Raw genomic sequence first — 27,285 nt, forward strand, 5'->3', positions numbered from 1 at the left:
TATTATTTTGAAACACAGGGTATCTGTTATTATTGTTTTAAAGAGAGGAGAAAGACCCATATAAGCTATCGGGAATGCTCACTCAGGGGAGAAAGTACTTTAGTTTAGATACATGCAATACATTATTACAACTCGCATGTGTTTTAGACTATAGTTTTAATTAAAGTAAGATATCTTAACAATGTGTGAAAGACAGAAAAAATGTGATTCAATCATCACTATCTACGAATCGAAATTCATTAAGAAAACCTTTTGAGCTTTGACTATTACGAGGAATCACCCCTTCGCTTCAAACAAAGCACACCCAAAAGAAAAAGGTAGTAATCTGATATACTTTTGTGAAACTGTGTGCGTTTGTTTTCTAAACTGCAGAAGAAAGTACATGACAAATAATCACCCCTGGGTTTAGAGTGACAAAATGTTTTCCAACTTCTATAGTTTCATCTTATACATTACTTCCAGAATAATCAACACCTCTTAATTAAATTATTACCTGCACAGGTCACTGTTACAAAGTATAATTCTAGATTTACGTAAGTAGATAGAGAAACTAGTATTTTGGGTGATGATTACTGACAGAAGCAATGCATGTAATAAAATGTGGACAAGTGTAGTGCTAAAAATAAAGCATGATGCAAAATATGTAGAAGAAGAATGGATCTTACACCGAAAGATGTAAAATTTTATTTGAAAAAGGGGTAGGGAAGAAGAGGGGAGGCCCAAAGAGTGGGTCACAGAAATGCATTAATTTGATTTGATCGTTTCTACATCTTAATATATTCTTTGCCTCCAACCAACCACACTCATCACATCACCACTTCATATCTCCATATATTCCACCAACACGTACAATGGCTTCCCGTTCAAACGCTCACGACCCTGTCACGTATTCCCAATAAATCATCAACAACCATCGCTCCACACTCAACCACTACTACTACACTACTACTACTACACACAACCTCTTTTAGGCTCAACCAAAATTACACAACACTTCTACAACGAACAAGACAAATCACACTCCACAAGGGACCAGCTTTAAATTTAAATCATACATACAAGTACCCAAACAAAATTAAATGGAAATCAAACCTACCATGCCAAACTAGGCTTGCACCTAGCAACCAGTAGTCTATGAAAAACAGAAACGTGGTGACAAGGTCATATTCAAATGTTGAGTCCTATCTGATATTTATTAGGAGAGATAAGGATAGAAGATTTGATCATGACCTCACATGTAGATCAGAGGATCCATTCCCAAACAAGATATTTACAAAATCCAAAATATACATACCTTCAATTCCGGTAATTCAATTACGCATGCACACTCCACTACTTCTGCTCCCACACGTTCTAAATGACAGCAAAGACAGCAATATAATCAAAATCCAAAAATGACATTAAATATACATGTTTAAACTGAGGTACTTGAGCAGAAGTGCAGCTAAAAGTGTAATAAATACAGCTAGGGACGCATAGTGATCCAAAGAAACAGATTACTGTGGTGTAATAACGATCCTAGTTCACGTATTCAAATTCAACAAATGAACAACACTGAGATCTACTTATCCGTGAAATTTTTTTAGTCAGTTAATACAATGAATCTCTTTGTGCACTGATGATTCGAGTAAGAGCATGAATCGTGAACGTAATACACACTATTAATCCTAATTTGCATACTTTGGTGCGTGTTTGATATAGCATGTGAGAGGAAAAGTTGTTGAGTTGAACATCCGTTGGAAGATTTCTAAAGGAAATTCAAACACACATTTAGGTTTTTTCCTTTTTATGTCAAAATGATAAATACCAGTCAGTGGCAGGGAAAAAAATCCCTGCTGACAAAAGATAGACTGAAACAAATGAACTACAGAGAAAGATGTTGGGGCCTGAGCAACTTTTAATAGTGCAGTTGAACAAATTAATAGATCATCAACATGTAAAACAATGTCATGTTCCGATAAAATAAATGTCCATCAATGTTACAATAAATGTCCATTTATGACAAGATTTGCTCACAGGAACTCACCTAGCAAATCCATAGCTGCACAGAGTGTTCCTCCCGTTGCAATCAAATCATCAACCACTAAAGCACGCTCACCAGATTCAACAGCTCCAACATGCATCTCAAGACAGTCCCTTCCATATTCAAGAATATATTCTTGAGAAATAACTTTTCCTGTAATGAGGTAAGCTTTTGTTAGAATAAAACTAGAAAATAAACATTTTATAGTAACAATATCAGCCAAACCTTGACAAGGCCGGGGTAACATTTCAAGAGCAATTTATTGAAGCACTTATTCAAAAATCTGTTCTAATTTAGTCATGGTCTCATTTTAGATGACCAGGAAGGCAGATTATAATGCCTGAAGGGCTATATAAAAGGAAAAAAAAAATACAGAGCGAAAAAGAGTGATTAAAAGGCTAAAAAGTCCAAAGGCACACTCATCACTTATCAATAATTTGTAGACTACACTTTGTAGTGTGCAAAAATCATCACAGTAAAACTCGGGATATTAATCAGGACGAGCATCACATAATTAGATAATAGAAACTGCATAATTCTAGATTTACCACATAGATTTGCTAGGTTGAAACACAACAAACAAACACTTTCTCTTAAATATACTAAATATCAGTACATGCCAGTAGATTGGTGAAATCGTGAATCGATGATGAACCGAATGAGAAATGTTAAAGAAAACTGAATACTAGGAAAGCGACAGATATAGAAAGATAATTTCCTGGCACTAAACTTAGTCATAAAATAGTAAGAGTGATACAATAAAAATGGAAATGAAAGTAAGTTCTTTTAAAAAATAGGCTCTAAATTATACCAGGCAACTTCTTTGGTTTCCTCAAGGGAACGAACTTTGCTCCTATAGCCAGTGCAATGGGAGGACCAAAAATAAAACCTCGAGCTTCAATTCCTACATAACATAATTATCAATACATACGCTACTGCAAATGACATGTAGTTCAACACCATCAAGGAACCGTGTATTAGTAACAGAGTGCTACATTACATGGTAAACACAAATGGAACATACGACGTAAGGAAATTTCACCATATACGATCGAAAATTTGCTTTGAAGTGGTACCAGGGAGTTTTAAATGTTAGTATCATCATCTTCACAATTTGTCATTAAATAATATGAATCGGACAAATGATATTTAATGCATAGAGAATGTGACCATAACGGATTTAAGAATTTGACTAAAAATTCCAATCTAAACCCTATAAAACCACTAAAGGATATAAATAAAAGTGAATGAGAAAAACTGTTATAGATTGAGAATTAGTTATACACAAGAGATTAAAACCATATCGGCGCAAGTTATAGGCTGCCATTGACAGAAGTAACTAAGGCCTTCTGGTAAAAAAAATGCAGGCTTATTCAAGCATTCTCACCTCAGCACTCCCCCACCCACCACCCCCATATAAAAAGAAAGAAAAGAAACAAAACAAATAAATAACAGTACAGGGGATCATCAGAATCACCTTATTCTCAAACAGAAGCAAACACCCAAAAGTCGAAAACAATAGCAGCAGATTTGATAAATAACAATGCCAGTTGCTAAAGGACCTATTAAACAGTTACGAATCCACAATAATGCGGATTGGTAATACGTGATAATTAGTATAGGTAAAGAAAAATTCTACATCTCATGCTGGACTCTATAATTGAAGAGAAGCTTCCGGAAATGTCTCAATATATACACATATATAAATATCCACAAGCTAAAAAACCCAAATAACCACCCAAAGACAAATCCTAATGCGCCTGAAAACGGACAAGTGACACCCAACCCGATTGCATTGTGTTTCATTTTCTAATCATACATAAAGAACTAAAACCGGTGCAAAGGACCTACAAGCAATTCAGATTTCAATTTACCCTTAAACTGTACACAAAATCAGACAGTGGTAAATGGGGCCTCCAATCCAATCTAATCTTTGTTCTAACACAAAAAAATCGCTTGCATCGCAACAACATCCATCCCAAAGCACCGAATCAGACAGAACATAATTCAACTCATAAATAATAGCCCCAGTTTCATAGCTTCCACACCATGTCCTCCTCAACATATCACACTAAACCCTCCAGCATATCTGGTCATGTCGGGGGGAAAAAGTTTAAAGCATAAGAAAGCTGCAACAACGCAACAAACACAGAGGGCACAAAAAGCGAGAAAACCAAGCACGACGCACAGTGGCGTAGTACAGAACTAGTAGCAGTTCCTCACCTGCACCTATAAAGTGACACTCAGGTTTTACCAAGGGTTTAGTAACGTAGAAAGGAACAGAAAAGTGCCACACGATAGAGAAAAAAAAAGAGTAAATAAATAGTAAACCAAACAAAAAAAAAGTGAAATGGAGGAACCCACAAATGAAAGAAAACAGTAGAAGGGAGAAAAAAAGGAAGAGGGAGTTGAAACATGCGTCATGCGGGTCCACTTTGCACCAGTTGGAAGCGATGACCAATGGTGGTTGTGCTCCATGCAAATTGGATCCAGGCACATCTCCACGAACAACAGAATTTCATATTTCAGAACGGTAATCAGTGCGTTGAATCGGAAGCATGGGTACAGTTCCGTCATCCATTTCCCATTCTTTTATCTTATTTTTCTAAATTAACCTTTTATTATCTTCTAATTTAATAATCCTAGGTAATTTTAACGTCTTCAATTTCGTCAAGTTAAAGTACATTAAATGCGCCAAACTATACTACAAATCAGTAATATATTTCAATAATATTATCAGAATATCCATTATTGTATATGATCATCATTATTGATTTCATTTTTTACAAAAAAATAAAACATGTTCAGGAAATTCCACTAACAATGAACAAACAAGGGAAGAATTATAACATTTCATCCAAGACCTTTCGCCTATCTACATTATAAATCATATATTATAAAAAGAGGGAACAATTAAAAAGTTATGTGTAAAAGATTTGTGGACCAAAAGAATGCTTATAATAAGATGAAAAGCTATTGGGTTCAGACTTCAGATTTGATATTTCTGACAGGTAGGGCTCATAAATATTTACGCAGAGACTTAATGGGTTTTTTTTTTTTTTTTCTAAATGGTACATAATAAACACCATTAAATCTGGATCTGAGAGTGGAGAAAGTGTAAATTTGTATATTCGACTCTTCTAGATTATGTTTGGCTAGAATCCTATAAATTTGAGCATTCACACGCACTAGAATGAAGAAGCACTAAAATCATAATAGAATAAAATTGTCTTTCAAGCAATATTGAATGGTTGCTCCTGTGCCACAGTGGTATACATTCTAATTTCTTTTAAATTTTGAAGATGAGTTTTATTATGTTTTACAATGTTGATCCGAAAACGTGTTCTAATATTAAAATGGCCTTCTCAGATATTAAAAACAGTTTATTTATAAATTAATTCATAAAATTTCTCAACTTTTTTTAATTTGTGTATTAATTAATTTTAACCGGCGAAAATACATGTTTTTTTTAATTCTTCTAAAAAGGTCATTCAAATATATTCTAAAACAGACAAAGAAAACTGAAAAGATAGTGAACGAGTAATTCTGAAGTATACAAAAGATACCTACTAAAGGAACGAGCCATTTAGATGAAAAACGAGATTGCTGTCACAGCCAATCTTGTATCAGAACAAGATTTTCCTGTAGATAACAACAATGCTTGATTTTAAAGACATAGGAACACAGAACCCTCAAACAGCAACAAGATTGTTGAGAATTCCAAGAAGGGTATGGGTGAACCTAAATCTCAAGAAGGAAAAATATCTTTCTCTCGAAATAAGAAAACGAATGAATTTTGTATGGTTTGTATAATAAAAAAATTGTACTTTTCTCTTCTGCAATTATGTTGTCTCTAATTAAAAAAAAAACCATTAAATGATAACTATTTTCTTGTATATTTCATTTGTAAAGTAACACTGGATCTCTTATATTTTATTTCAAAATCTCATTTATGATTTAACATAAAATAAAAAGTATATTTTACATGCTTTTTCATAGTTCTCTTTAATTAACTATATTTTTAACTCTGGTGTAATTTTTTAGTGAAGTTATTTATTTCGTGTACTCTCTTTCTTTACTCTTGCGTCCCCTTTGTTTGAAAAGAAATAAACACATCTAGTAAAGTAAAACATGAGAAATAAAAGATGAGGAAAAACAAGTAAAAAGATAACAAACACAGCACGTATTCTAAAAAATTTCGTGTGTCTCATGTGTCTCTGAACAAAACACCCTTACCTAGATTTCACATTTACCCATCCTCTAAAACCAAAGAATACCCTAAAGAAATGAGCCAATCATTTTCAGCCATGCATCATGTTCTCATACACATGTCAAAAGCAGCCATTAGAGAGTGGAGATGTCCATTTCTTCCACTAAGACAACATAGTCAAACCCAAAAACCACTCTCAGAACCCACAGTGACTTCCATTCCATAATGTCCCTCAAACCCATTCAAAAGCACAACCACAATACACACCATTACTGCATACTCTCCCCAAATTTCTCCTCACCCTGGACCCCACCACCTTCTTCATGCTAACCCATACACCAAAAATAAAATCACATCAACTTTTTCAATGTTGATCCATTTTTATTTTTCCAAAAGTAAAACAACAACAGCGTTTGTTTTTTTTTTTCTTTTGTTTACCTGCAACAACAGAAATGTTTTTGCCCTTGTATCGCTCCACGAACAAATCGATTGTGTCCTTAAATGCTTTGGGATCGAGCAATAGAGTAGTAATGTCTTGGAACATAATACCTGTCATTGCAACCAAACAAACACTTAGAAGGGAAGGTAAAAGTATGAAAAAAAAAAAAAAACTATCGAGACTATCTAACTTTCTAGAAACTAGAAACTGGAATCCGAGGTTGTTCGTTTTCTTGGTCCAAAATAATCATAAAGAAGGAAGAAGACGAAGAAGAAGAAAGAGAAGATTAAATAGGGAGAAAAGGAACCGGATTTGGGGAAATTTGGGACGACACGAATCTTAGTTTTGATGCCATGAAGACGAGGATCCTGGTCTTTGTAAACCGACATTGTATATATAAGTGGGGAAGTGAAGTTTGAGTACAGTACAGAGAAGAATGGGAAAGGAACACAAGAAAGAGAAGAGCGAGACCCCAGATATTTATAGAGAGAGAGTTTGTGTGTGTGTGTGCGTTGTCGAAGATACACACATCTACCGAGCAAATTGTGTGCAAAACGGGGAATATTCAAAATTTTGGAACACATTCATATTCAAATAAAGTTACTAGCAGTGTAAAATTAAAAGAAAAATGGTTTCAATATAAATTGACGTGTGACGTCGCTATTTGTTCCACTGTGTGGTGAAACTCTCAAATAAGATTGCGATCTTTTAAAAAATTGCACACACTATGGTTAGGATTTATTCAGGGTATGAAAGACTTTTAAAATTTGATGGTCATTGTCCAGAGGGGAATGCGTATATAAAAGCATATAATAATATTATGGGATTTTTCTATGTATCTTTGTAAAAGTATTGCCCATATTATCTAAAAAAATATAATAAATAAGTCTCATGTTTATTGAATGAAAAACCTTAAAACTGCTTTTATTTTGTAGTCAAAATAATACTAACTAATTTTTTATTTAATCCAACCAAATGTGTGTGTATTTATATCTATACAACAAATATTTACCTAATTTATTTTTCTATTGTTTTCCCTCGTCGGTGCTTAACTTTCACTTTTCCTTAATACTGCTAATTTCATTTTCGTTGAATACGCGAAATTTGAAATAGTTTTAATTCATAACTTTTGCATCGTTTTCATTTCATATTACCCTATTGAGTGATAGAACTTTGTTATTTTTAATCACCTCATTAATATTTATCATTTTTTATTTTTTGAATACATATCAATATTCATTAATATTTTTTTCTCCCTGTGTATTATTCAAGAATCATTTAGTATTTTGAGTGTTACAATATCATTTCAAAATAATACTATTGCAAAGTATATATATATATATATATATATATATATATATATATATATATATATATATATATATATATATATATATATATATATATATATATATATACTGATAAAATATCTTACTTTAGAAATGTTGGAATATTCATTCACATAACAAAAAAAAACATAGTATCAACCTTTTGAATTAAGCATTCGTCTTGTGTTTCAAATAGTGAAGAAAAGTATGTAATCATCAGTAACAATAAAAGGTTGTTTATTTTCAACGTGGTTCTTACAATATACTTTCTTTCTAAACACAACAGAATTATAAAGAAAATAAAGTTTGCAAGGGAAAATTGGATAATCGAAAAAAAAATGTGATTATAGTTATACACAGTATAATAACTTATAAAATGAACAATTGTATATTTATTTCTTTTACCTAAACATATTGAATTTATTTTAGATATTACACTGACAGAAATACAAACGTTTTTTTGTTATTGTTTTGTCCTATTTTAATAAGTGAGAGTTTAAGTTTTAGTTTTATATTAATTTTAATTTAGATATTTATTTAAATAAATTATATGTATTATGATTTAAACTGAAATCTATAATTTGGAAAAGTAATATTAAAAAATAATATAAATTATTCATTTACGTGAAAAAAAATACTACAATATAAAGTAATAAAAAAATAGTAATTAGAGCACATAGTTATTTTTAATATAGATAAGGGGTTTATGTGTCCTATTTTGGTTATTGTTACATACTTAATAGAAAAATATTATAGAATTTAGGACATTTTAATTTTTAAATAAAATAAAAACATAAAATGTTAGATAAAATAACGATAAATTCATTATATAATGCTCTATACAGATATAAATGGGCATATGTTAAATAAAAAATAATGAAAACAAACAAATATTGAGATAAGGGCAATGACAGGTTCATAGTTATTGCGGGTAGTTACAATCATTGGTAAGCTGTGGTTCAATGATATTTTAAAGAAATAAATTGTTTTTTTTTTTTTGTCATAAACGTTACTTTCCATGTCAACAAAATGGAACTGGTTTTGTTTTTTACTATTTTAGAATAATTAACAACGATATTTAATTTAACACAAATTATATACCAATAATAAAAATGATAATTTGCACAAATTATATACCGACTATCTGTCCAAAGTATTTAATATAATTTAATAAATAAATAAATTGTTTTATTATTGTTCATGAATTATTATTTTATAGATAAATGTGATTTATGAGTTATAACAGTTTAAATTTTATTATTAATTATTATTTTATTTAATCATTAAGTATATTCGTATTTTATTTTTGTTTACTTATAAACACTATTGTTAGTATAGGGAGAAAAGCATTTAATATTTTTCCGACGCAGTAGGGATGTTTAGAACAATGCTCTTCAACGTATATCAACCCAAATCTTTTCTAACATTTTTTTTTCTTTTATATTTTTATCCTATATTTATATTATTTGCTTTACTTTATAAATATTCTATTATCTATATGTTTTATAGTTCTAATCATTGTTAGGAATGAGAAAGTAGAGCACTATATAAATATGAAGATCCATAAATCTATCGTTTTAAAGTTTTGGGTTGTGAGTGGTGTCAATGTCTAGTATTAGTATTAGTATTGAAAGTCTTCCTGACAAGGATAAGGGTTCCAAATAAAGCGTGTTACGTTAGAAAAAAAACAACGGTACAAAAAAGTACAGAAAAACGGTCATTATAATTAATTATTTTGATTAATATTTTTCTAACAAAACTATATAAAAAACTGTCAAAAACAATCGTTTGAATCTTGTTATCTTGCTCCAACTGCACACAATAAACACCAATTATGATCTATTTGGATTCAACCTAACAAAGTTGAAGTTGCTATCTGTGTCTTCATGTTGATTAATCAGTGAATCTAATTTGGAGGTGAAAATGAAACAAGTGTTGACATGGGTTGCGAATGATTGGTGTTTGACAGTGGAGAGAGTAGTCTTCCATTTTGTCCCCTTCAATAGTTGACTATGGTCGGCCATGTTACCATTTTTGCTCTTAAAATAAGACCCTTCATCTCACAAAGCCAAACCAAATCTCAATTTTATTTTTCTGTAAAATTGATTCAAATAGATAAATTTTGTTATAAATGTAAAATATATTAATAAGGGTTAAATATGTTTTTGTCCCTTAATTTTCAGTGAATTTTGGAATTAGTCAATTTCAAAATTTTGAACCAATTTAGTCTTTCATCTTTCGAAATACGTGAATTTAGTCCTTTTAATCAAATTTTGTATGTTTCGTGTGTATTTCAGGATTGTATTTGAGTTGTTTATATTGTTTGACACAATTTTGCTTTAATGTTAAGTCAAATATTATTATGAAACACGCTTGAAATTTTAAATAAACCTAACAAAATTTGATTTAAATAACTAAATCCACGTATTTTGAAATATGAAGGACTAAATTGGTCTAAAGTTTTGAAATAGACTAATACCAAAATTCAATGAAACTTAAGGGACAAAAACATATTTAACCATATTAATAATTTAGTTTAGAGATATTTTTATTTATTAGTCTTAGAGAAACGAAAAAAAATATTTTGTATTTTACTTTGCTTGCAAAGAGGAAAGAAATGGATAAATTATGGTTATGGCTATACAAAAATTTTGTTTGGATATGTAATTTTATTTAAAATAATATTTTTGAGGAATTATTTTATAGTAAAAAGTTAAGTTAATACGAAAGAATTAAAACAATAAAAAACGTTAAGTTTTTCTAATTTAAAAAATAAAAACATAATTATGTTAAGTGATACTTAAATTAGTATGACGTGATTACAAAATTGAAGAACATATTTTATTTTGTCAGCACGTGATGAATCCTCCTTAAAATTGAAGAACATATTTTATTTTGTCAGCACGTGATGAATCCTCCTTTTCTCCTCCACTATTTTTAAAATAAAGAAAAAGAACAAAATTCAAGCTTCGCGTGTAAGATTTTACCCTTCTTTTCTACAAAAATTAGTATATAAATAATATGCGTAAATAAAAGTGTGCATTTATTGATTATAAATTTGGAAGATGAAGGTGAGTGTGTGCGTTTATCAGTTTCCACTACTAGTCCAAACAAAGGAGTAGGTATCCTAATACAAAATCAAGATAAATATAATTTTAAGGGCTACTGAAATAATTAATTTTAAAATTGAGGTTAATAAATACTTTTTTATAAAGAAAACAGTTAAAATATTTAATAATAATAATAATAATAATAATAGAAAAATAAGGTTACTTATAGAGAGTACATTTAAAACACATATTATGTAGTTTAAAATCAACTTATATTTACACTCTGTGGCATATGTTGATTAAAATGTTTTAATTTATGAAAAACAAATTTGTCAGAATTATAAATATTAAAAGTATCAATATCTATAACATAGTTTACTCACTTCAGTAGATGAGTACGAATGAAAAGAGCTGCAAATGAGAAAGTAGGATTTTGTTTGATAATTTGTCAGAATTTAACAAGTTAGGTTAGTGTTTTTAATTTGTCCGCTTGTGGTCTAACAATTAAATTAAAATTTATTTTAAGAAAAATATTATATTGTTTTGAATATACATATATACAATAATATTTTAATTTAAATCATTCACATTTATTAATTAAATTTTAATAATTATAGTAGATTAATTTAGCATATAAAATTATTAATTATTTTAAATTTTTTATTAAATATATTGATTAATTAAAATTTTAGAATATATTTATATAATTATATGTATTTTTAAAATCTATGTACAAATAAAAATAATTTTAAAAACAAAAAAAAAACTTAAAAAATAGTAAAATGTATTGATTTTCAATCCATTTTCACTGTAATGGATCAACTCGTTTTTGTCAATCTTTGAAAAGTGAAAAGTCAGCATGAATAAAAAAAAGAGTTAGACTAACTCATGATTTTTTACACTCATTAGAAGAGGCTAACACCCTTTTCCGATTTAAATGTTCTCTTGGTTAAGAAACATGGTATGGTATATGAAGTTTAGTCACTAAACAAAAAATATATATATTTACGAATTTAAAAAAATGTTAAATGGTACAAATATGATAATATCTAATTTTTCCAAATGCGAGGACGATGATAAGTACGTAAATAATTATACATTTATTTTTTTTATATAATTTCATTTAATAATACATCAGAATTGTTTATAAGATAAATATTTAATTATTTTTATTTATTTTATTTATTATTTCTTTATATCATGTAGAAACGTTATTTGGATGATTTTTTATATAGTTATATTTTTAACTTATCGTTTACAATTTTATAAACACAATTCATCTACTTCATTATTTTTTTTATTACCATCTAATGTGGATTGAAATTTAAAAGATAAAATTTAAGTTATTATTAATTTAATCTTTATTTTTATGAGATTTCATTAGTGTATAATAATTTTATTAAAGTATGAAAAATAATCAATTTCACTAAAATTTAGAAAAATAAAGTGTAAATACATTTAAAATATTTTTAAACTTGAATATATTTTTTTTAACTTTGTTTTCTTAATGTTTATAAAAATGATAAATATTTTGGTTCTCGTATTAAATTTTATGTAATCTTTGAAAAACATTTAATATTGAAAAAACAAATTGTCATATTTAAAATGTATATAATTATAAATATTTGATATTAGAAAAATAAGAATACTCTTATTTATATTGATTATTTGATAAATAACGATTACTTAGTATTTTTATTTTCTTAATAAAATTCAATTAGTTAATATTAAAATAGTAAAAAGTACACGTGCAGATAAAAATAAAGAAAACAAAAATTTTACACTTAATATATGGATCATTAAGTATGTAGATGAAATTTTTCTTTGAAAATAAATAAACATAATAAAATGCGTTCCTGTTTCTCCAATGTGACAACTACTCTCTTAATATTAAACTTAACATGAAATTTAAAAACTCTGTGACTAGAATTTTAGTATTAAAATTAACCTAACATAGTATATAAGTTTTGGTCTACGCAAACAAAAAGACTAATATAGATATTTGGGCACTTTAAGATTGGAGCCCATGTGAAGATCTAGAAAAAGCTACACAGCCCAGCTCAGGGTCAGAGGCCCAACTCCATTGCCCAGAAGCTACATAGCCGAAATTCCCAAACTTAACAAAACACCAAACAATTAATAATAATAATAATAATAATAATAATAATAATAATAATAATAATAATAATAAGTGGCCTCACACAGCTTGTGGGAGCTGTCTCTTCATTTTATTCATTAAATTAATTAACAGAATTTACAAGTAAATAGAAAAAAAAAAAAAACACAGTCACAATCCAGCAGTTTAAACACAGAGGCCTTTTTCTTCTTCTTCATAATCTAATTAAGTCATTATTGATAATCCAACCTGCATAAACGGTGTTATATATATATATATATATATATATATATATATATATATATATATATATATATATATATATATATATATATATATATAACACTCTACGACAATGTATGACAACATATGATGCAGTACCTCATTAAACTCACTCAAATCATAACAACTGAGCTAATATAAATCATTTATTTAAAATATATCAACACACTATAAAATGTATAAATGTTCCAGCTAATCAATCACAAGCTTTTGATGATTCGTATAAATATTTTATTTTTAATTTATATTTCTTCAATTTAAAAACATCTGTCCAACTAAGATCTGTATAAGCACACTTTAATTAGGTTATAAGCATATCTTCATGGTACTTGTAATGAAATTCTCAACTTAAAGAAACCAAATCTTGAAAAAGATAATAAATGTGATCTAACTTGCCAAATTTCTTTAATTTATGAAAAAACTTATATATGAAATTCCTTGTTTAGAAAAACAATACAACTGTTCAAATAAAGCTAAATAATTTTTATTTAAAACATAATTATATAAAAGTATGAATGTTTTGAAAATTTATTATCATTAAAGTAAGATTGAATTTGTATTTTTAAGTGAAAATTATAAAAATTATAATCTTTTAAAGGAATACATGTGGGAGATGCTTTTCTACCAAAGCGAATTGAACCAACCAATGATTACAAAAAGGTAACTGCATCGATGCATTGATTCTGATCAAATAAATCCAAACATGATAAATCTTTTGATGAAGCATTTATAATTTATTAAATAAATGTATCTTCCCATAAGAACGAAAGAGCAGCAGCGAGGATCATTCTGCATTACTGTGAGAAACGTGATGCTCTGATTCATTGAAAACCTCAAAAGCAAGGCATGACAGTAAAATCAATTATGTCCAGCACTTCCCCGCTTCTCACCTCGCGCCACGTGGCAGTGATCGGTGCCGGCGCCACCGGTCTTGTGGCGGCACGCGAGCTCCGACGAGAGGGGCACCGGGTGGTGGTTTTCGAGCGAGGAGACCAAGTTGGAGGCACGTGGGTGTACACTCCGGAGGTTGAATCGGATCCGGTAGGTTTGGACCCCAAGCGGAGCATTGTCCACTCGAGCCTCTACGATTCGCTCCGAACCAATCTGCCTCGGGAGAGCATGGGTTTCCGAGATTACCCTTTCAAGAAGAGGGAGGAGAAAGGGAGGGATTCTAGAAGGTTCCCCGGTCACAGAGAGGTTTTGAGGTATTTGCAAGATTTCGCAGCTCGTTTTGAAATCGATGAATTGGTGCGGTTCGGGACGGAAGTGGTGTTCGCAGGATTGGATAAGGGTGGAAAGTGGAGGGTGACGTCAGCATCACGGAATAGTGATCCTGTGGACGAGATTTACGACGCCGTTATCGTTTGCAACGGACATTATGTTCAGCCTCGTCTTCCTGATATCCCTGGTTCTTTCTCTTTCCGTCATTATTATTTACTATAATACTCACATTCCATTTTTCTATTTTTAAGAAAAATAGAAATATACTATAAAACATCATGTTACGTTAAACTGCAGAATACTAATGTATGCACATAATATATATACTTTTGTAGTTTTTTTTTTTTCTTCATTTTACAGTGTAGAATCTTTACAGGGATTAACGTGTGGCCAGGAAAGCAGCTTCATAGCCATAATTATAGAAGACCTGAGCCATATCAAGATAAAGTATGTGCTGTATTAATTCTTTCTTCGATTCTAAATGTCTCTGTGTTATGCATATCTGAAAGATTGTTTTTTCTTTTCTATAATTTTCGTTTAATACTTTCTACTTCCTCTAAAGTTTAGTTTTTTGTGTTTATATTTTTTGTATGTCATTTATGTATGTCCAAATTTTTAGATAATACTTTGGTTTGATGATAGCATATATGGATGTGTGTGCTAAGAAATGTAAAGAAAATTTGCGGTATTTCCATAAAAAATATCTTTCTCTCAAATAATGCAATTTGTATGGAAATAAATTTAATTTCACAATTTATTGAAGGTCAATTAAATAAAACACTTGGATCTTTTAAAAAGAATTAGGGGACGTGGATTGTGACACATTATTTAGATTTTTTTTAGATAAAAATGATTGATAGTTCTTTTTTGTAATTTATGAGAGATTTAATTTAATTTTTCTTTCTTTTACATTTTTAAAAATTTGTTTTTTACATGACCTTATTTTAAAAAGTAAAAAACTCTTTAAAGTATAAAAGTATCTAAGACTATTTTTAAAAAATATAAAAAATAAATGATAAGTATTTATTTTTCTTAATATTTAATTTTTATTATTAATTGAATGATCAAATTATCATATATTTTTATTTTATTATAATTATTAAACTATTCACAGACTCAGGAAAAAAAAATGACAAATATTAAACTTTAGATAAAGTGGTCAGTTTTGGACAAATATTTAAAACTAGAAAAAACATATTTAATCCTAACGAAAGGTACTAAATATTTTGATGTGGTATGACTAAGTTGGTTTGTTTGGGGTTGGGCAGGTGGTAGTTCTAATTGGTAACTCTTCGAGTGGGGTTGATATCTCTCGAGATATCGCAACGGTTGCTAAAGAAGTTCACATTGCAGCTTGGTCTCTCCAAGAAGATAAGCTAGGAAAGGTGTCTGGCCATCAAAACATGTGGCTTCATTCTATGGTGAGAATGGGATTACTTTCTTGTTAATGGCCACAACTGTTCTCTAAAATGATAATCTATGCAGGTTGACAGTGTTCATGAAAATGGTACAGTGCTTTTTCAAGATGGAAATGCAGTTGCTGCTGACTTCATCATACATTGCACAGGGTACTATCATACTATATCAGTATTCTCTATAAATGTTTTGGTTATTGTTCTCCCAAATAATCTTCAAAGTAGAAATCATACCTCTGTTCCTTTTCCAGATATAACTTTGATTTTCCTTTTCTTGAAACCAACGGGGAGGTGACTGTTGATGACAACCGTGTAGGACCACTCTACAAGCATGTTTTTCCACCAGCCTTGGCTCCATGGCTTTCATTTGTTGGGTTGCCTTGGAAGGTTGTTCCTCATGTCCATGGCTCTTCTTTATTATCGTCCTTTCCTTGAAAGAAAAATCTCAAACCTGTTTATTTTTTCATAAATTGCTTTAATAATAATGCATTTATGTCAGCAGATTGTTCCATTCCCTATGTTCGAGTTGCAGAGCAAGTGGATCGCTGGAGTTTTGTCTAACCGCATTGCACTTCCTTCAAAAGAGGAGATGGTAGAAGATATTCAAGCTTTTTACTCGTCGCTTGAAGCCTCTGGCACACCTAAGCGTCACACTCATAACATGGCGCTTCTTCAGGTGCCTTTTTTAACCTTCTTTCCGGCTATTGCCTTTTATCTTAGATATCTTAATCTGAGTTTAAGGAAACTATCGAGTTATAACATTAATCATTTTTTAAAATTTTTTTGGAGTTTTCCATTTATGATTAGTTATTTTTTTTAAGGTTGCGATTATGTTTTCTTGATCCAATCTTTAATTAGGATTTAAAAACGAATAAGAACTTCTGATTATAAGGAAATGTTTAAGATTGATTTATAGATCTGTCTTGGTACCGAAAGTATCGTGGTTGTCAGAAAAATATTTACGAACATGTGAGTGAAAAGTCTTTCAGTGTAGTCGACAAAATCTCAATACACAAGATCTCACATGTGTTTGGAATTGTATATTACAGTGGGAATACAATGATTGGATTGCGGATCAGTGTGGATTTCCTTATTTTGAAGAATGGAGAAAGCAAATGTACCTCGCCACAGGTAAGAGCAGGGCCTTGCGACCCGAGTCTTACCGTGACGAGTGGGAGGATGATGATTTGGTTCAGCAAGCTGAACATGATTTTGCCAATTATCTGATCTGATGTTTGTGACATGTCCTTAGCCAAGTAAAAAATAATGGGCTCTGCTCCTGATTCATTTCTCACGAATAATTATTGTAAAATCAACTTCAGGGCGTAATTTTTAAGGGTAGAAAAAATTATGACAGTGATTACACAATTACGTGTTCGGAACGCTTTTACAAATTCATCCATTAATAGCATGTGATGGAAATGTTATCACTAGTTATTTCATCTGATAATAGCTACGTGGCATGCATTACTAGTTAAACTATAAATCGTGCACCAAACTTGAAACAGCTTTTTTCTCATTTCTTTTCCCTAAATTTAACCTGTCCAAACAAAAACAAGTATCTACTTTATAACATAGAACAGCTTTTGACGTCCATAGTGCAGACATAAGTTTGGTTCCGTTTCCCCAAGGTGCGGCGAACTTCTATCTTTGAACATGGTGGAACTTGGCCAATTACACCATATCAGAATACCATAAAGTCATCAGAAAATAGTACACATGATATGTAATATCCAGCTGGGAATGTTTTTGTTCTTCCCGCGACAGAATTAGCAGAATCGCATGTCAAAAAACCAAACAGCTTCTTCAGAATATCCCATGAATAGCCCTTTTAACCTTAACCAAACAATTTCGTCGATGTATCAGACTACTGACTTCTACTTTTCCTCAGACGATGGATTTACAGATTGCCTTTGACGTGGTTTCTCTGAGGTATGATGCATATCTTTCTTTGACTCAAATGAGTTCCTTCTTTGCGGTTTAGTTGGTCCTTCCTCTGTGAAGAGATGGCTATATTTTGCCAGTACCTTCTCTTTCTCTTTAACTAAGCCTAACATCTCATATGCATTTGCCACTTTCTGAATGATAGTTTTATCCCGCGGTTTTCGATCAAAAGCTTCCAGCCCCTTGAAAAGCTTTTCACAAGCAAAGGAAAATGAAGAGAAGGTTAACTGTTAGTTAATTTAACTACAAGTATATGCAACTGTCGAACAGGATGCAAACAATACCTCTGATGTTACTACAATATGCATGCTGACAACCTCAGTCCACGAAAACTAATATAAGTATGTTACTTGATTTTTTTTTCCTCACAAGAAATGAACGGGTAAAGTAATCTTTGCTGTTCATCCAATCTATATTCAAATAATAATAATAATAATTTATTAATGACAGACAAGTTTTTGTATTATCCTCCGTGATGACTATTCAACTTTTCAAACTCCTTCATAATTTCCGTCCAGATTCTACCGGTTAACATTTTGAAGAAAAAATGGAAAGTACAATGCTACACATAAAACTCCAAATGAAGATTATCAGAAACAAAAATTGTATGGATACTGCAAATGATCATTTTGTATTATTTAAGCTCTCATTACTTATAGCTTATAACCCTTTTCAAGGAATGAAGATCATTTATGTCTTGCTACTGAGAGATTTATCCCATAAAAAAATCAAGAAAAGCATACACCAAAATTGTGGACATTTTAGAAGGGAACACATTGCAGATTAATATTAGCATACAATAACAGATTTGTTCTGAAGTCAGGTACATAGATTAATCCACAACATTGGAATGAAATCTATCAAATATCCAAATTTCCAATTCCATTTCGACAGAAGAATGTTCAGAAGTATCACACAGCCAAGCGAAGAAACATATTGGAAAATTATACGAATGACATATCACTAATTGGAAACATAAGAAATGTCGTAAATAATGAAATCTAACCTTAACAAGATCTTCCAGCATGTTGTTTCGGTAATATACAGATATCATGACATGACATAATTGCCAAGGAACTGAATGCAAATCAGAACCAATTTTCATTTCCCAGAATTTGTGGGCTTCTTCCACTCTATGGTCCATATCTAAAGCTCGTATCAGTTGACCATACGTTCCCATTGTCGTCCCCTGCCCTTTGCTCAGCATCCATTTAATTACCTTGGATAGGATATTAAACAACCCGAGTAATTTACTAACAGTGCTACCGAGGTAAACTAAAATTCAACCCTGGACTTTTCCTTTTCTCCCTAATGTTAAAAGTATTCCCAGACATCTTTTTTTGACTCAAAATTCACAAAAAAATCCTAAACTAACATGCTTACAGATCATACCAAAATCAAATAAACTACAAAAAGTTATATAACTTTATCAATAAAAGAAAGAAATCAACAAATGGACAAAATTTAATACTTAAAGAATCAGACTACAAAAATCTTCAACAAGCACAAAGAAATAGCTCGTCATGTAAATATTAAGTGAACTTTACAAAAATTGATAGCTTCATAACATGCTCTCATTTTTTTAAGCACCAAACAACCAACAGAATCACAAGAAAAGAAAGGCACATAGGTTTTTTTGGACAAAACTTCTCAGTAAAGACTTATAGAAGAAAATAAAATAAAATGGTAGATGAATTACAGTTTTCTCATAAGTTAAAATGACTGTCTCACGCAGATTAATTGGTCAGATATCAAATAGGCAACTTGAACCACTAACAGACATAGTTCATATTGACAAAGATAATGCATAAAAGAAGAAGAGAAAGTAGATAGTAGTGCTACCTGCACAACCCTATGCCACTGCTGCTCCTTCTCAAGGGAATTCAATATTCTTTTCAATGAGGCGACGGGGAAGTTTTGCTCCCACGCAACCCATGCATCAAGAGCACCATAAACAGCCTCCTTACTGTCGTTGAGTTCAAGAAGCTGCATTATTATTATTATTATTAAAAAAACAAATTCAGTGTCACTAACCTGGTTTAAACCTTAAAACACCAACTATACATAAATCTATTATCATGATTATATACTTACTGTAGAGTAAAGATATTTGTTCTTATCTTTTCGGGATACGTTTTCCCCAATATAACTCCTCGGAACTACGGTGTCAGGAGGGTCATATTCTGTCTGCGAGGAGGGAAGTTAATTGGATTTATATAACGGTAACGGCATTAAGCATGGGCGGTAACAAACTATGAACGACGAACAGAGACAAACCTGTTGCAAACTCGATGGAGGAGGCGACACTTGAGTTTGACAACAATGACGGTGCTGAACCTTCACATCACTTACTTTAATTTCATTCAATCTACCAACCTGATGAACGAAGTCACGCTAAAGAAAATGGAGGCGATTCCGAAAAGCGATGAGATAGAGAGAGAAAGAGAGACTCACGAGATGAGAGATTCGAGGTGACCTTAACCTCCACATGGTGCTTCGCGGTGGTGACGGACTCAACCAACTGAAACCGCCTTTCTCTCCTTCCTCCTCTCCTTTCTTCCTCCGCGCACTCCGGCCCTAATTCATTTGGCCCATTCCACATTTTTGGGTAACCAAAGATTATAAAAAGAAAAAAAAAAGCACTAAAAATTTTTCAGAAAGATTTGATGGGGTGCAAGAAGAAATTTGATGGGAATTTGAGTATTTTCAATTATAATCTGATCTTTAATAAATTTGATGTATTTATTGATTTTTTATTTGTTATTGAATATTTTTTTAATTGAATAATATGATTGTTATATTATTCAGCTATTTTAATTAATATCTCATTTTAATATATTAATAAATATGAGATCGTGTTATTAATATTCAAAATACACTTCTCGTGTTCTCTTGTTATTTGCTAAAAACTATACAATTATGTCTATTTTTTAAGTAAGTTTCACTCTAACTTAATTGTCATAATAAACTTTAAACGGTATAACATTTTACACTTTAATTTTCTCAAAATTTTATTGTTTTAATAAAAAATTATAGGTTTAAATATTATTTTGAGGTATATATTTAAAATAATTACAAAAATACATATTTTTGTCTGTTTATTTATAAATTTAACTAATTCCACTAATAAATAAATTATTTTTATCAAAATTTAAACTCAATTAACAATATATTTCATATCTTTTAACTTAATTTTTTTATTTAAAACAATTTCATAAATTAAATAATATTTCTAATATTAAAATATTTATATATATATATATATATATTAAATTAATTTTATTTTTAGTCCATGTAAGATGTTCAATAAACTCATTTCACGTTTGTTTATAAAGTGGGATTTTCACTTGTAAATTGGTCTCAGCGAGAGAATATGAGACTTCCACCATAACTTCTATAAAAGTTTTAAATATTCACAAAGTCATAACATTCTCAAGTTTCGATGAATAATAAGGGGACTGCGTATAAATTGCATAACTCATAAGGAAGTCAAGAACAGAGAGACCAAGTAATAAAAAAAATGTTCTATAAATTGACAGCATTATAAAAAATATCTCTGGCTGTTTTTGATTCAAAAGAATAATCTGTTGGAGGATATGTTGTTAGTACAGTGGAGATCGATGAGGAACACCCTTTCTCCGGTTCACCATGGTGTACCAAATCTCTGGCACCAGGTCAACACTGCCACGTTTCTTTTTGAGTGAATCATTCACACTCTCTGCCACACTTGTTGACCCAGAAACTGTGGGTGAGTCTAGTTCTGAATCTGTTGTGATTTGGCTATCTTCAATTTGCTGCGCGTTCTCCCTGCTTCGTTCTTTGTCGAGCAGCACAGAGAATTCATACTTGTTGCAAGTTCCCTCCATGGTTGTGCTTTCAGTAATCAGTAGAAGATGTTGCTGCACCTGCTACAATGATCACGTGTCCAAATCAAGACCACCCAATTAGCATCAAAATATGAAAAGTGAAGACTTGAATTTTGTAATTTGTTTGAATAACACAAAAATTGAACCTTGCAAGACAGAGAGCAGAAGATGTAAGGGTCTTGGAGGTTACGGTCACACGTGATGCAAAGATTGCTAGAGCCTCTGTGAGAACGAGTGTGAGGCCTCTGTTTCAAAAACACAACCTTGGTTTTATTTGTTGTGTACGGCTGTTTAGTCATCATGAATTCAGAAAGAGTTAGAATAACTATATCTATACTATGTTTTATAACATTCTGGCTTTTTCTTACTTGAACAAGGGAACAGTTCAACACTGTTTCAGCATCACCAAGCCGCAATACATCATAGTACATGTATCTTCGTATCTGACACAGGAAACACAATCCTGGGTTAAGAAAATCAATGTTTTTTTTTTCCTTTTTACGTGTAAGCAAAAATTGTTTTGCACCTGAAGAAAGACGTGCGAGCGGTGAAAGGGTAAACAGTGGAGGCAAATGCTGGTGCAGCAATCTAAACAAAAAACGTTTTTCTCATTCTTTTTTACAGAGCCATGACTCAAACAGCGAGTGAAAAATTTCTCCTCCTTCAGAATGAGAAGCCAATTAGGAACTGAGTTGAACCCAGCCTGAGCATCAAACAGCAAACACTGTAATAAACAACAAAGACTATAATAAAAATGATTAGAAACTATAGAAGAAAAAAAATTACCATCTTAAGTTGTTGAAGTGTGAGGCATGATGAATGATAGGAACATGATAAGTGTAAGGCATGGGTTTGGCATCCATATATAAGAGTGTGAGACCGATTTTTTTGGGTAAAAGGTTTAGATTGAAGGATGTTAAGTTTTGAGGAGGGTTGGTTGTTAATTTTGTTCAGATGCGGATGGTGAAATAACATGGCCAACTTTCCGCAATTTTAGACCATAATAGTACAGTTCCGTGTTGAACGTTGCAGGCACAAGGCCAGTGGCAACGCGTTGATATTATGTAGGGTTTGCATAGCTATGCCGTTTGTGAGAGTGACAAAGAGACATAAGGCAAAAATCACGCTTCCTTTATCTTCATTAATCTCAATTCATGCTAATGAAAAAGGGTCGACTTGGAAGATTTTTAGATTGAATTCTACCAACGAAATTCTGCAGCTAATGCGCTTGTATAGTATAAATCAATTAGGATCAAACAATTCAATGATTTGTATGCAATTTTTCTATACCTTGTCGATCAAATATTTATAACCAGGTATCATGAGTGTTACACAAATATTTGTAGACAAAAATAGAAATATATTCAAAACTTCAAAAATCCCACATTCTGTAATTATATGCGTGCGTGTTGGAACAGAAAAAAAATGTTTCCGATAGGCTATTCTGTTCATGGTAGATTGATTCAATTACCTATCTTCTCACTTTAGTGTATTCCAGTTACTAAAGTGCTAGAACTAATGCAAACTTTTAATCATGATGTGTTGTTATACAGCTGTTTTACCTTTGTATTATTATAGTTCACAGTTATTTTTATTTAACTATTAGGGTTTTGCCATGTATGTATATGAATGGGATTATGAACAGATATGAAAGAGAAGGAGAAAAATAGGTTTTTATGTAAAACTGGATTGGTTTGAATACGTAATTGATAATTGTAAAATAGGTAGTTGATTTTTTTTTAAAACTAGGTAAAGTCATCGGAACTCATGACAATACTCAAATTCAAATCATCATGAGTATAATTGATTTTTTTTTGTTATTTTGCAATAAAGTCGTCAGAACTCTTATACTGATATTAAAAAAAATACAAAACTGAATAGTCATTAGTCCTAATGATTTGAGTTTCCTGATATATGAAGATCGATAAGAGTTCTGACGATTTCACTTTTACAGGAAAAAAAAAGTAAATGGACCACACTTATTAAAACTTTATTCTGAATTTAGTATATAAGTCACCTTTTTTTCTTTATAAGTATTTTTTTTTTCTATAAATATATTTTAGTTTTAATTGTATCAAATATTTTAATCTCCACAATTAAAATCTTTTTTAATCTCTATAGTTATATTACTTTTTACTTTTATCTTGTTACCATCACATGCTTCTTACTTTTGATGAAATAAAAATTATCTAGACAAGTGCCTAGTGTGTATATCTCTCACTCTATCGTTTTTTTTTTTCTTTTTTTCACACATCAAACTTTTTTTTTTATATTCGTCATCACAAAATAATCTATGGGCCCGCGATAGGTTTGGACATTTTGTATGTGTGGGCCAATCGCCAGATCTACTTCTCGGGTAACGGTCATGGATTTATTGTTGTACAAAACTCAAAATTAAATGAATCTGTTTATAAATTGATGGGCCCATAAAATAGAACCGAATATTTTTCTTCTCCTCCAACATGCTTCCCAGGTTAAAAATAATAAATTACAAGAGTCCATGAATGCACAGTTAAACAGTATAGCGATTTTTACAAATACTCGTCCGTAAATTTTCATAAAATAATTGCATTGGTCACTCGTTATTATCATTTCTTTTTGGTATGTTTCAGGTTAAATTATATTAGCAAGTTTGTTTCAAGCATAATTCAACAATAATTTCTTTTACGCACTAGAAATATTAAATATAAAACTAGATATTTGTAAATAATAAAACAAATAAACTTAATAAATAATAAATTTTGATATCATATTAAAAAATTAATTTTAAATCTAATTTCATATCAAAAAATTGTTTTATAAAAGGATATTTACATGGATTTATAAATACGAAATCTCTAACAAATTAATAATAAACTTTAAATATATACATATAAAAGATTTTAGCACTCAATCAAGTTTTTTTTAATAAAATAATATTAACCTACAAACGCGTCTAGGATGTCAACGGAGTATGTAGGATACAAGTAGTAGCATCCGCTGGATAAATATCCATCCCATACCCGTATTCATGTCTGTCGGGTATCTGTTATGCAGATACACGCATAATTTTTTAATATTTTCGGGTACTCGCGGGTATTTATAAAAAAAAAATATTTAACAACATATTTTAATCGTAAATTCAAATAAAATACAATACATAACATTCATAATTTTTAAATAAAGTCCAAAAAAGCCATTAAAATAATGTTGAATGACCGTGTACAAAGAAATGAATTAAAAAAAAATTGATAAAAAAATAACTTATTCAAATCAATATATTAATATTTTAATCATGTTTTTTTTAATTTAAATTATAGTATAACAAATACAAATATCCAAGAGTACGAATACTATGACATTCATATCTGTCTTGTTAACATGTGGGTATCAAAACTATCTCTACCGATTACTCACAAATATCTATTCCCTACCCATTACGAATTTTATCCACGAATACAAATTTTTTTCACATCTATAAATGTAGCCATGTTTGTTGTTATTTATGTTAAATCAAACAATTACCACTAAAAAATATTATAGTTTTTGTTGTCAGTAATAAACGTTCGATCTTACATGTTATTTGTTAATGTACGGCCACATATTTTTAATGCACTACTTCTTGAAAAGAAGAGAGAGTATATAACATGAATTAATTCAGTTCAAAACAAATCGTTTTCCAATTTTTTATTGTACGCCCTTTTTTATTAATTTTAAGTTAGTAATAGTAAAATGAAAAACTTATTGGAGTGAAATTTACTTTATCCGCTGCATGCAGCATGGTGAAGAAAGTAATTCTGGTATATTAATTTGCGTTTTTAGTCGAGGAACGTTCCATAACTTCAATGACGTTAACGTGGTGGTGGTTGGTTATCACATGCAGAAAAATTATGCAAACCAAACCAATGATGATGATACTTCTAAAAAAATTGCTTTTGGAGACACCAATGGGACATTGAAGCACTGAAACAGTATTTAATTAATTAATTTATTACAATACCTTGCATATATTTAAATAATGTGTATTATAAAAATATCCTATCAACTCTATAAAATAAATTTATAAGAAAAGGTTTATAGACAGTAATATTTTATATTTTTAGTGTATGTATAGTGTGCATGGAAAGAATGATGCAAGAGCAATAGTTTGTTAGGGTTTGGCACCCTGTCTTACATAATTTTGCTGGTTTGAGTATGTTTTATGAGACACGTAACCACCTTTGGTATTGAATATGATGCTGAAACATGACTTCATAATAAGGAACATTACGCAACCCACTCCAACAATATTCTGTACTACTCCATCAAATAAAGGATATATAATGAAGATTCTTTTCTACATTTCTATCAAAATCTAATGTAAGTTTTCAATTTCTACACTAAAATATTTTTAGTTGTTAATGTCCTTAGAACACCAATTAACAACAGTTTTTCAAAAGTTAATTAATTAATTTATTAAAAACATTGATTGATAATAGAAGCTTTTGGTTCAGAAGTTCCGGGTATGAAAAATCAAAAAGTATTTTTAAGGCTATTAAGAGATAGATAAAAGAAAAACAGGCTTTAAATTTTATATTATTATAATAAATTTCGATTTTTTTTCAGTTGAATTTTCATTAATTTTTTTTTGTTTATTTGATACTAAAAAATTTTAAAATTTTTCAGTTGATTTAATTTTGTTTTAATTGGTGATGTGCTTTTTCATCATCTTACTTCTTTATCTTTTTTCTGTTAATAATTGTGAGATTCTATAATAAATATTAACAAGAAAACAATCACATCATCTAAATTGTAACAAGATTAAATGATAAAATTTAGGGTTAAATATGTTTTTGGTCCCTCAAGTTTGAGCGAAATTTGGGTTTAGTCTCTCATTAAAACTTTTGACCAATTTAGTCCTTCATCTTCTAAAATGCGTGAATTTAGTCCTTTTAACCAAATTTTGTTAAGTTTATCTGACATTTTAAGCACATTTCATGATAGTATTTAAATTATTTATACTGTTTGATACATTTTTGCTTCAATGTTAACTTAAATACTATCATGAAATGCGCTCGAAACGTCAGATAAACTTAACAAAATTTGGTTAAAAGGATTAAATTCACGCATTTTGAAAGATGAATGACTAAATTGGTCAAAAGTTTTGATGAGGGACTAATTCCAAATTTCGCTGAAACTTGAGGACCAAAAACATATTTAACCCTAAAATTTATACAAATTTTGAATACTCAATACATAATAAATTTAATAAAAATTTACTTAAAATTACATAAATTTATAAAAAATTTGAAACTTAATCAAATAAAAATAACAATAAAATAAAATAGAAATTTCTCCACCAAGGCATGACATTCATCTCCATCATGTACCCATATATGCAAATGAATGATGTCAGGACTATTAGATGAAAGT

General features: G+C 30.2%; 4 protein-coding genes across 10 annotated transcripts; 1 reads left to right on the plus strand and 3 right to left on the minus strand.

The window, feature by feature from the left end:
- Window positions 1-573: 573 nt before the first annotated feature.
- Window positions 574-7,241, minus strand: LOC114174311 (adenine phosphoribosyltransferase 4-like). Of its 2 annotated transcripts, none has more exons than XM_028059136.1 (6): window positions 6,980-7,241; window positions 6,672-6,782; window positions 2,835-2,927; window positions 2,027-2,176; window positions 1,295-1,353; window positions 574-879 (listed from the first exon to the last, which is right to left on the minus strand). In XM_028059136.1, exons 1-6 carry the CDS (start codon window positions 7,059-7,061, stop codon window positions 820-822), a joined length of 555 nt encoding a protein of 184 aa, XP_027914937.1. In that variant the 5' UTR covers window positions 7,062-7,241; the 3' UTR covers window positions 574-819. The 2 variants fall into 2 exon arrangements, with proteins under 2 accessions (XP_027914937.1, XP_027914938.1); XM_028059137.1 differs by lacking the exon at window positions 574-879 and adding an exon at window positions 1,038-1,132.
- Window positions 7,242-14,086: 6,845 nt separating this feature from the next.
- On the plus strand, window positions 14,087-17,473 carry LOC114173697 (flavin-containing monooxygenase FMO GS-OX-like 4). Its single transcript, XM_028058238.1, has 7 exons — window positions 14,087-14,856; window positions 15,046-15,116; window positions 15,938-16,090; window positions 16,155-16,237; window positions 16,336-16,471; window positions 16,587-16,760; window positions 17,134-17,473. Exons 1-7 carry the CDS (start codon window positions 14,295-14,297, stop codon window positions 17,314-17,316), a joined length of 1,362 nt encoding a protein of 453 aa, XP_027914039.1. The 5' UTR covers window positions 14,087-14,294; the 3' UTR covers window positions 17,317-17,473.
- Window positions 17,474-17,583: 110 nt separating this feature from the next.
- LOC114173698 (pentatricopeptide repeat-containing protein At4g18975, chloroplastic) lies at window positions 17,584-20,629 on the minus strand. The gene is made up of 6 exons (XM_028058239.1): window positions 20,483-20,629; window positions 20,306-20,404; window positions 20,123-20,215; window positions 19,871-20,014; window positions 19,035-19,247; window positions 17,584-18,219 (listed from the first exon to the last, which is right to left on the minus strand). The coding sequence occupies exons 1-6, from the start codon at window positions 20,516-20,518 to the stop codon at window positions 17,962-17,964; spliced, it is 843 nt and encodes a 280-aa protein (XP_027914040.1). The 5' UTR covers window positions 20,519-20,629; the 3' UTR covers window positions 17,584-17,961.
- An 836-nt stretch (window positions 20,630-21,465) lies between these two features.
- Window positions 21,466-22,906, minus strand: LOC114173273. 6 transcript variants are annotated; one of them, XM_028057557.1, is made up of 5 exons: window positions 22,681-22,906; window positions 22,421-22,597; window positions 22,263-22,337; window positions 22,041-22,139; window positions 21,466-21,933 (listed from the first exon to the last, which is right to left on the minus strand). In XM_028057557.1, exons 1-5 carry the CDS (start codon window positions 22,867-22,869, stop codon window positions 21,631-21,633), a joined length of 843 nt encoding a protein of 280 aa, XP_027913358.1. In that variant the 5' UTR covers window positions 22,870-22,906; the 3' UTR covers window positions 21,466-21,630. The 6 variants fall into 6 exon arrangements, with proteins under 6 accessions (XP_027913358.1, XP_027913357.1, XP_027913356.1 ...); XM_028057556.1 differs by having other exon boundaries at window positions 21,466-21,936; XM_028057555.1 differs by having other exon boundaries at window positions 22,041-22,181.
- Window positions 22,907-27,285: the final 4,379 nt, after the last annotated feature.

This window comes from Vigna unguiculata, chromosome 2, assembly GCF_004118075.2.
Source record: "Vigna unguiculata cultivar IT97K-499-35 chromosome 2, ASM411807v1, whole genome shotgun sequence".
Lineage (NCBI taxonomy): Eukaryota > Viridiplantae > Streptophyta > Magnoliopsida > Fabales > Fabaceae > Vigna > Vigna unguiculata.

What these genes read in the sequence shown, in the direction of transcription:
- LOC114174311 (XM_028059136.1), bottom strand. Translation starts at nt 7,061, where the DNA reads ATGTCGGTTTACAAAGACCAGGATCCTCGTCTTCATGGCATCAAAACT. An exon ending in CCCAAATTTCCCCAAATCCG is followed by an intron (nt 6,783 to 6,979) that starts GTTCCTTTTCTC and finishes TTGCAATGACAG; the next exon opens with GTATTATGTTCCAAGACATT. An exon ending in TTGAATTACCGGAATTGAAG is followed by an intron (nt 880 to 1,294) that starts GTATGTATATTT and finishes AATACGTGACAG; the next exon opens with GGTCGTGAGCGTTTGAACGG.
- LOC114173697 (XM_028058238.1), top strand. Translation starts at nt 14,295, where the DNA reads ATGACAGTAAAATCAATTATGTCCAGCACTTCCCCGCTTCTCACCTCG. An exon ending in TCGTCTTCCTGATATCCCTG is followed by an intron (nt 14,857 to 15,045) that starts GTTCTTTCTCTT and finishes GAATCTTTACAG; the next exon opens with GGATTAACGTGTGGCCAGGA. An exon ending in ACATGTGGCTTCATTCTATG is followed by an intron (nt 16,091 to 16,154) that starts GTGAGAATGGGA and finishes TAATCTATGCAG; the next exon opens with GTTGACAGTGTTCATGAAAA.
- LOC114173698 (XM_028058239.1), bottom strand. Translation starts at nt 20,518, where the DNA reads ATGTGGAGGTTAAGGTCACCTCGAATCTCTCATCTC. An exon ending in CTCCATCGAGTTTGCAACAG is followed by an intron (nt 20,216 to 20,305) that starts GTTTGTCTCTGT and finishes CCCTCCTCGCAG; the next exon opens with ACAGAATATGACCCTCCTGA. An exon ending in TGCTGGAAGATCTTGTTAAG is followed by an intron (nt 18,220 to 19,034) that starts GTTAGATTTCAT and finishes GCTTGTGAAAAG; the next exon opens with CTTTTCAAGGGGCTGGAAGC.
- LOC114173273 (XM_028057552.1), bottom strand. Translation starts at nt 22,869, where the DNA reads ATGTTATTTCACCATCCGCATCTGAACAAAATTAACAACCAACCCTCC. An exon ending in GCTCGCACGTCTTTCTTCAG is followed by an intron (nt 22,338 to 22,420) that starts GTGCAAAACAAT and finishes TTCCTGTGTCAG; the next exon opens with ATACGAAGATACATGTACTA. An exon ending in TCTGCTCTCTGTCTTGCAAG is followed by an intron (nt 21,937 to 22,040) that starts GTTCAATTTTTG and finishes TGATCATTGTAG; the next exon opens with CAGGTGCAGCAACATCTTCT.